Below are 9,931 nucleotides of genomic sequence, written 5' to 3'. Positions count from 1 at the left end.
TACTAGATTATACTTGTGTTTTTCTTTCGTATGGGCGTGCAGTTGTTTATATAATGCTAACTCATGTTAGCATTGAGTACATTGGATTTTTTTTTCTCATTCTTGTGAAACTTTACTAAGAATTACATGTTTCAATTCTATCCAGGTAAAGACAAAAGATAAAGAGTCTCCATCTTTTCTTATGGCTGAATAGTACTTCATGGTAATCATTATACCACATTTTGTTAATTCATTCATGGGTTGAGAGGCACTTGGGTTGCTGCCATTTCTTGGCAATTGTGAATTGAGCTACAGTAAACATTCCGGTGCCAATGTCCTTGTGGCAAAATAATTTTTTTTTTTCTGGGCAGAAACCTAGTAATGGGATTGTGGGATCAAATACAAGGTCAACTTTAAGTTCTTTGAAAATTCTCCATACTTCCTTCCATAAAGGTGGTATTAGTTTGCAGTCCCACCAGCAATGTAGAAGTGTTCCCTTCTCTCCACATACACGCCAGCATCTGCATATTCAGGACATTTTGATGAGGGCCATTCTTACTAGAATTAAGTGGTATCTCAGAGTGGTCTTAATATGCATTTCTCTGATGATTAGGGATTTAAATATATTTCTTTACCTTTTTTTCCTGCCATATCACTTAACTACATGAAAACTAGAAGTTATTTATTTTTTATTTATTTATTTTTTGAGATATACTCTTATTCTGTGACTCATGATAGAGTGCTATGGCATCACAGCTCACAATAACCTCAGACTCTTGGGCTCAAGCAATTCTCTTGTCTCAGCCTCCCAAGTAGCTGGGGCTATAGGCACCTACCACACCTGGCTTATTTTTAGACATGGGGTCTCACTCTTGCTCAGACTGTTTTCTTCCTCCTAAGATCAGGTGATCCTCCCACTTTGGCCTCTCAGAGTACTGGGATTATAGGCATGAGCCACTGTGCCCAACTCTACAATTTATTTTTAAATAACTTTTCTTTCCAAATAATATGAAATCACTTATTAGCAAATGTTTTAATTATTATTGAATTACTTGAAAATAATTAGAAGTTCTTGGAAAAAGAACATGGCAAAAAGTAATTGAACATATTACATTCCTTGTTAAGTTTCCATAAAGCCATAATTACTAAAATTTTTAAAACACTGGCTATAAACATAACCATTTAAGACTGTCTTCTTAAATTAATTCTTGATTAATATATATAATATATTAACATATTTACCTGGTTTTAATAAGATACTTAGAAACTTAATCAATATCTTTCTTTTTTATTTTTTTTTGAGACAGAGTCTTACTACGTCGCCCTTGGTAGAGGGCTGTGGCATCATAGCTCACAGCAACCTCCAACTCCTGGGCTGGGACTATAGGCACTCGCCACAACACCCAGCTATTTTTTGTTGCACTTGTCATTGTTGTTTAGCTGGCAGGTTAGGTTCCAACCCACCAGCAACAGTGTATGTGGCTGGCACCCAGGCACTGAGCCTCAATATGCTTTTGTCAAAATTACCTTATGTTAATATTTATTACCTAATGAGTAAATAGATGGATTTAAAAATTCCTACACTTGCAAAGATGATCAAAGTCTATGAGGCAATGTTTGCCAACTAGGAATACCTTGGGCAACAGGTAAGTGGAATATGATATTTTGTAAGTGTTTTTCTTCTGGAGTTATTTTTACATTTAGATCAGAGGAAATCTCTTCAAGGACAATTGGAGAAAGCCACGATGCCTCATCTTTCCACCTTAACCCAGTGTCCTGTGTGTCTTGCATGGTGACTTTCAGGTCTGCTTTCTCCCATAGGTGGCTGTTTGTACAATGGCAGAGCACGGACAGTTTTATGCCTAGAACTCCAGTAATATGTATTTCATTGTGTTCATTGTTTACACCATGGAATCATTCGAAACATCTTTTTTGTTTCAGATTCACATAAAGGTGCACATGCTTGGCTTACATGGTTTGAGTTTGTTAGGTAGAAAAGTTCAGTTGTAGTTGAGCCCTAACGAAGAGTCCACAAAGAGCATTTGCTGTAATCTATGTTTAATTTTCCTACTTCCCAACATTAGGTTGCACCAAATTTCTGTCACACTCACATGACAGTGAAATCATTCTTTCAGATCTGAAATATTTCTTTATGAAGGATTCCCAAGAATGGTTATTTCTGAGGCAAACAGAATAGTCACTTCAATGACTCCTGATTCCTATGTTAAATTTCTTTAAAATGTTTGTGACAATAAAACCAGTAATGTGCTTTATCCAATCCCCAATAGTAGCTGAGTTTTGACATTGGAAAATTCCTTCTATTTTGTTTGTAAAATCCAGTATCACTATGATTTACGTAGTTCCTTTCCAAAAAATACAGCTACAGTGAATTACCTGGCTTTCAACATGTGATTATATAATATTTACAACATTACTAGTACTATATTTTCAATGTGAATAGACATGTATTAAAAGGAATAATCTTTTATAAACTGAGACTTTATAAAATCATCATACATAGGCTATTATGGCATCTATTTTTTTTTTTTTTTTTTGGCTGGGGGGGGTTTTGCCCCCGCCACTTCCAGCATATGAGGCCTGCACCTTACTCCTTTCAGCCACAGGCACCGCCCCTATTATGGCATCTGAATCCTTACTTGCTGCTATCTCCTAGTGATGCTACAATAAATTACAAATGCAAATTTTTTACCTTCTCTTTTCCTGAGCAAACATCTTTCCCACTAACAGAAACTCCCAAGAAATTTAATGTGAAATAGGTTCAAACACTCTCCCCAAACCACAATATTTTAAATATGAATCTGAGAAACTGCCAAGACTCTTCAAAATATTCGAAAGGGAACACAGAGTTTATACTTAATGATAATAGTCTTTGACTGTACAGAACAACAATAAAGAAGTGAAAGGTGTGTCTGCAGCTGTTTCTTGGGTCATGAGGATGTTAGAGGCAACATGTTGCTGATGTCATCTGCAAAGTTCATGATTAGCTCTACAGCTGAGAAGATGCTCTATGTACCAAGACAACGAAGGCTCAGGTGGTCTGTGTCACTGAGCATCTCACTTAGCTCCTTCGCTACCTCGTCTGTGGGATAAATATATATGAATAAACATGGCAACACAATACGAAGTCTGGGATTTAATTTGCCCTTGGACTCCCTTGCTCAGCTTAGCTAACTGCCTGTACTCCATCAAACAATCGAGGCTAGACGTTTTCAAGATTAAATATTGCCATGTAAATAATTTCTACATTTTTTAAATGCTCGGATAAATACTAAAAACAGATGATTTCTTGAGATGATTATATTAGTAAACACAATTTACAGCATAGTAGTTGACATGAGCCCAAGGAAAACCAAGGCACTCAATTGATTTCACAACTGCACAGAGATTGAAAAAAAAGAAAATACAGACTCTACAGGGACACGCACACGTGCCAAAGAATGGCGTCTTCCGCATGGGCTTTCTTCTCTGTTAGTTTATATTTCATCCTATATTGTTAACAGTATTATTTTATTAAGATTTGGAAACTTTTGCCTGATCAGTGATACCAGAAAGTGAACTTAAAATTTTCAGAGTAGCTAAATTTAATTACACTTCCTAGTCTATATTTGGGGCATGTGTTCTTTTTTTTTTTTAATAAAAACTTTAAAAATGAAACATACAACTAAGGTAACATGAAAAGGGCCTCAAATACCTTGAATATTATGACAGAATTAATTTATTTCATAATTTTAATTTTTAAAACAAATATTTAGGTGACTTTAAGATAAGTAAACTTGTCTCTGTTTAACTATTGAATCACTTAAACTTTGAAGCCTAAAAAAGTTTCCTTTTCACTAAAATAGGAAAGTGAAATTGTACTTTGAATAACGTAAATCTTAAATGCATGCCCGAGAAAAATTTTTAAAAGGTAATTAACTCTGGGAGAAAGAAAAAGAACAAGAGCAAGGGAGCTGAAATCCATTGTATTTTGGAAGCACTTTTTGTATGACTTGGAACTCAATGGAGTTTGCGAACCATTAACTTCAATTACACTGAAAACCCCAGACAAACCAGGGACATTGTAAATCTCATTAATTTTAAACACATGGGGACCAGAATAAATGGACTTTGAATTAACTCAATCCAAATTACCTGATATTAAAACATAATTGGAATTCAGTGGCTTTAAATTGCTTGCCAGTTAAAAAGACAGAATATATTGCCATACTTTGGTTTATTACAATTTTATCTAGTTTTGAAGTTTCAGAATAATAGTCTAATAAAGCAAAGTTTTCAGATTGTGAAAATATGGAAATTTCATTGATGTTTTCATATATTTTCATAAAATCTTGGGAGTTTTTTTTTTATCAAATTTCTACTTTTTAAGAGGGAAATTCACTTTGAGTTGGTTAAACTGTTAAATTCCAAACACAGAAATGCAGACCAGTAAATATACCTCATGATATATTAACTTTTGTAAAATTAAAATTTCCACATTTCTAAGTTTTATACTGCAATCATTTATATAGAGATGAGGCAAAGCATGACTTTAACACTGGCTTAATAACAATACAAATATAAAATAAAAAGACATGCTGCTAAATAACAAGAATAAAAACATGTCGCTCAAATAACACCACACTTTCCAAAAACAAAGAAAAGTTATTTTTAGAAATCTGCCATGTGTTTGAAGCCTGGTATTATTATTCCCATCCACTTGTAACAAGTAAAATCACTGTAGGAAATTTTATTAAACTTATTAAACTTATTTGTGTTATTTGTATCAGCCTTTATAATATTTGATGTAAAATCTATTTGTTTGGGGGCAACGTTTCATCAAGAGTCCCTGTTATTAACATGTAGTATTCTAATTTTTAAGTAAATATTATTAAACCCTAGGGCATGTATTCTCTGTACTTCCAAGTTACATTTTTAGGTATTTATAAAAATAGATAATATATAATTTAAGCCCATCCCCACTGAGAATCTGTAATACACACACACAAAACATGCGAATACCTGAGAAAAAATGTGCTTTGAAGCCCTTCTTGGACACAGTATTGTCAGATTTGAACTCAATTCTCATGTTGTTGAACTGCGACGTGATCACTTCTGGCACTTCGGTGCCACAGAACTTGCCATGCAGTTTGGACTCGGAGGAAAGACCACTCCAGATCTCCACATAATCATACTTGCACACCTAGGAAAAGCCCGGCTGTCAGACTTGCCAGATTTGAGAATCCTGGATGATAGACATTTGTTTTTGAAAAATGTATATTTATCTCTCTTTACTCACATGGAAGTAACTGGAATTAACATGTTAAAAAAAATCAAGAAAAAGGTTCAACTAGGAGGCAAAAGGCTTGAAGATAGATAATCAGAGGAGAATTTTGCTCTGGATAGGTCTGAGACATTTATATGCAAATGTATGCTTCATTTATATGTATTAAAGGCATACTTTTCAAAAAATACAAAAAGATGAGGAAAACTGTAATGAATGCTACAGAGAGAATAATGTTGATGGTCACAAGGAAAGCAATGGCTCCTGCCCTTTAGAAAAGCATTTTTATTTTTCAATAGGAATTATGGAAATACTTGTGGGTGCTGCCTTATTTAACACTGACAATCAGGAACTATGAAAATACTTGTCATGTACTATTTTTTTTTTTTTTGAGACAGAGTCTGACTGTCACCCTGGGTAGCCAGGGCGTCATAGCTCACAGCAACCTCAAACTTTTGGTCTCAAGTGACCCTCCTGCCTCAGCCTCCCAAGTAGCTGAGACTACACACACTCACCATAGCACCCAGCTAGTTTTTCTATTTTTAGTCGAGACAGGGTCATAATCTTGCTGGGGCTGGTCTTGAACTCCTGAACTCAAGGAGGTCTCCACCTCTCAGAGTGCTTAGATTACAGGCATGAGCCACTGTGCCCAGTTCTACTGTTTTATTTAATACTGACAACAATGACATGAAATTGGTCCATTTAGTCTATGAAAACATCACTAGCAATAGAAATAATCCCTTCCACTGTAGAGATTAAAAGAAATGAGATTCAGAAAATTTTATATAACTTGTCCAAAATTGCACATGGCAATGTGGTGATTAATGATGTGGCGTTCAGCTTAGTCTAAAAAGCTACATTCTAATCAGAACAGCACCCGTTACTAACAGTTCAAAGTGAAAGACGTGTACTTAGTATTAACAAAAAAGATCCTTTGCCTTTCTACCTTATTAAAAGGACTGCCATTCCTTGATTTCTCTGAGTTTCTAGGTACCGTGAACTTTGCATCCTTGCTGAAGAACTGCAAATACACGGAACTCTATCTAGGGGAATGGAGGCAGGAATCTATACTAGAATGAAGTAGACTCATTATGTGTGATATGCTAACAACAAGGAAATGGAAGAAGCTAAATGAATGCCAGGTATTCTTAAGCAATTTTATGACCACAAACAGATGTTTCCATAATACACTTTTACAAAGTTCCAGGAGGGCATGTTGGAAAGAACACATCTTGCATGAATGACCTTATTACATGGATGTGTGATTAGCAGGGTTTAGCAATGCATATGATTGAACCCTAGGGCACGATCTGTACTTTGAAATATGTCAACTCAAATTACTGGTTCTTGTGATATTAATTAGGTGATGAATAAGCAAAGTGCTTCTGGGAAAAATGAAATGACTTTCTATCTACTTTGTTACCACTGCCATTTATGCTTACAGAGGATTCCGTGCAGTATAAAGGAATGTTTCCAAAGCTAAAATTTTTTTGTTTTGACTTTCCTTTGGGATACCAATATAATAAATAAAGTAATAAAGTTTTCAACTGACCTAGTGATTCTGTAAGTCTTTTTTTTTTTTTTTGCTTGAGACTTTTACAGTCAAGATATAGAACTATGAAAATTCATAGAATTCTGCAAAAGCTTTTCACACAGTAGCACCATTATAAACCAGAGAATTCTGGGCTATGTTCACCAAGTTTGTAAAGAGCACTTCTAAGAATGATGACAACTGCTGTGAGGGTGGTGCTTTCAGAACACAACACCCCATTTATAGAAAACCATTTACCCTCCTCCTCCTCAATACAAACCTCCAGGCTTCTTAGAAACATCTACCAATTAATGAATCATGAGGACACACTCACAGCTTTAAGGAAAACGATGGGAGCAGGAGGTTATACAGCCCTGAGTTCATGTCAAACCACAGGACTGGTAGGGAAATTACCATTTTCAAAATATGTAGCTCATGTAACAGTTTTTCTGAAAATATTATAAAAATTACTATTTTCATATAAATATTTCCTGAAACATGAAGTAGTCATTAAAGGAAAATGATATTTCATGTGGATAAATTACTCTAAAAGAATAAATCGCTGTCTTTCCCATCATAAAACTTACACATGTTAACAACAAGAGAATTGGAAAGGCTCACTGAGCTCTAAGATTCTACACTTCTCTGACACTAAGTTCATCACATTTTAGACTTTAGTTTCCTTTAAGACAACACAAAAGTGAGCTACCTCTTTTTACCTCCAAATAACTAGTAAGCGATTAAAAAAAATAACAGAAGTGCCTTGGCTATTAAAGGCAGAATTAAGTGGGGGGGTGTAAGTAAAAGAAAGAAAAGTGAAGAGAAGAAGCAGCAAAGATAGATATATGAAAGTATGGTATAAAGCCCACAAATATTACCAAAAGTCAGTGCCCAAGGGGCACAGATGCATTTCACTTCTGTTCTCACACCTCTCTGTAAGTGTGCAACAGATATACATGACAGACAACATAAGTTTGGAGTTAATTTTATCATATGTAGAAGGGTTGAATCATGTTTATGCTAAAAGTACACACAGAAAAAAAGTTGGCGGTGAAAGGATGCAAAATAAGTCAGAAAAAGGAAAGAAAGCACAAAAGACTAAATAAAACAAATGTCTGTGACATTTTCTCCAGAATTAAACCAGAGTTGACAATCATGCCAAGGACATTCTTCTAAAAGTTCCCATTTCAGGTGTGGCATTGCATTTGAATTTGGTGTGCGTGCACTTAGCACACAGGGATGTTCAAATAAATGATCCCATTTGTTTAAATGTGGTTATCTGATAGAAACTGTACCTTTAGTGCTGTAAAGTAAACACATATAGTAAGCTCTACTCTGAAAAACAGCTTCGGCTAAATGCATCTTTTGCTGAGGTTAAAAAATTAAGAATTATTTATAAAACATGAGCATAATACAAACTACTTATCTAATGAAAATATACCCATCTCCACAAGTAAAATATACAAAGTTCTCCCAAATGGATATTTTTGATATGATTCAGCCAGTGGATTTTGGTTTATTTTTTCTAGAAAAGTCTATGTGTAATGAAGTTGACCCTAAACACTCCATGTTCTTTAATAAATCAAGAAAATGGTACATATTAAATACACTGAGTAACAACTCCCCCTGATGTAATTTTCAACCTCCCCCAAAGTCTAAAACATCATCCAACACCAACAAGAACCACAGCAGGGCGGAAAGGATCAGAAGGACAAAGGTGACTACACTACCTGCACAATTACCTCGCGTTCTTTTTTTACGTTTGCCAGTTCGTTAAGAGATTTCCAAAACATGATAAAAATTAGATTTATTGTTCATTTACCTCATTTCCTTCCAATTCAAAAAACTCAAATTTCACAGAAATTCTATACTGGGTTGGAGCGACCACTTGCCACACACAGTTTTTATTAGGTGGGTACTCCTTGGGCCAGCCTGGGGTGGTGATGGTGCCGTTCAGCTTGGTAAGAAGTCCACCACATGCAGCTAGAAGCCAAGAAAAGAAAAGGGTAAGTCCTTTTAATAAAGTCACTTCCTTCTTATCACCAAGCAAATTAGCCCGATTTATAACATAGGGGTTTCTGTAGCTTTGGAGGCAAATATATTATGGCTATGCTATACTTTAATCTACTTTAAGGTTGAGTAAGCAATAGAAAGAAAAGTAGGTCTCAGTTTTCTTATCTTTAAAATGAGTATAATTAGATCTTGCAGTTTATCAGCAACTAAAGAATTAGGAGGAAAAAATACATTTGGGGAGAATTCATAGTAGTGTTATGAGACTTAAGGAAAGGACCCATGTAGAGCACAGTATAGTCTGACACAGTAAAAACAAAATTAATTTTTTAGGGGCAGCGCCTGTGGCTCAGTGAGTAAGGCACTGGTCCCATACACCAAGGGGTGGGTTCAAACCTGGTCCCAGCCAAATTGCAACAAAATAATAGCTGGGCATTGTGGTGGGCACCTGTGGTCCCAGCTGCTCTGGAGGCTGGGGCAGGAAATTCGCCTAAGCCCAGGAGTTGGAGGTTGCTGTGAGCTGTGACACCAGAGCATTCTATTGAGGATGATAAAGTGAAACTCTGTCTCTTAAAGAAAAAAAAATAATTTTTTTATTTCCCCAAACTCCTTTTTTTCCCCAAGACAAATCACGCTGTATTACTGGCAAGCAAAATAAATTAAGGTAAACAGAATATATTTGTTATTCCAAAACTCTATACAACAACTAATTTTCTCTCCCTTTTGGTGATCTTCTTAAATTTCCTTTCTTCCTTACTGACAGTGAAATTAGTAAAATCATGGTATCCAAAAGCAAGTTGCATGAAAAGATGATACACTACTATACACAGCTCATAACTAACTCCTAGATGGTCAAAAGTTACCTAAAATAATTGGCCCCATTATTTGCTTTTGGGCACATATGTATAATATATATGTAAGTGTGTGTATGTGTACTATGTTTACAACTGCATAAAATATTAACTATACATTTCATTTTAACACTTTTTGGTCAATTATTATAAATTAAAATATTTATTTCTAGTTGCACATAGAAATAATAATCATGTTAGTTTTTACTGTCTGGCATACAATGTCCTCTATTAAAACTATGCCACATTTTCTGTATTACTGTGTCTTTTTGTATCCTA

At 35.1% G+C, this 9,931-nt stretch overlaps 1 protein-coding gene across 2 annotated transcripts in view; it reads right to left on the bottom strand.

The window, feature by feature from the left end:
- TLL1 (tolloid like 1) overlaps nt 1–9,931 on the bottom strand; it is a 238,694-nt gene that overhangs the window by 34,860 nt on the left and 193,903 nt on the right. For both annotated transcript variants that reach the window (XM_012811834.1, XM_003800491.1), the window contains exons 15-16: nt 8,614–8,774; nt 4,999–5,179 (exon numbers count right to left, since the gene is read on the bottom strand). In XM_012811834.1, the coding sequence (XP_012667288.1) occupies nt 4,999–5,179; nt 8,614–8,774 (342 nt within the window). The remainder of the gene's footprint in view (nt 1–4,998; nt 5,180–8,613; nt 8,775–9,931) is intronic.

Source organism: Otolemur garnettii, unplaced genomic scaffold (genome assembly GCF_000181295.1).
Source record: "Otolemur garnettii isolate 467f Iridium unplaced genomic scaffold, OtoGar3 scaffold00177, whole genome shotgun sequence".
Classification (NCBI taxonomy): Eukaryota; Metazoa; Chordata; class Mammalia; order Primates; family Galagidae; genus Otolemur; species Otolemur garnettii.
This window is presented reverse-complemented; position numbering and strand designations above follow the sequence as displayed.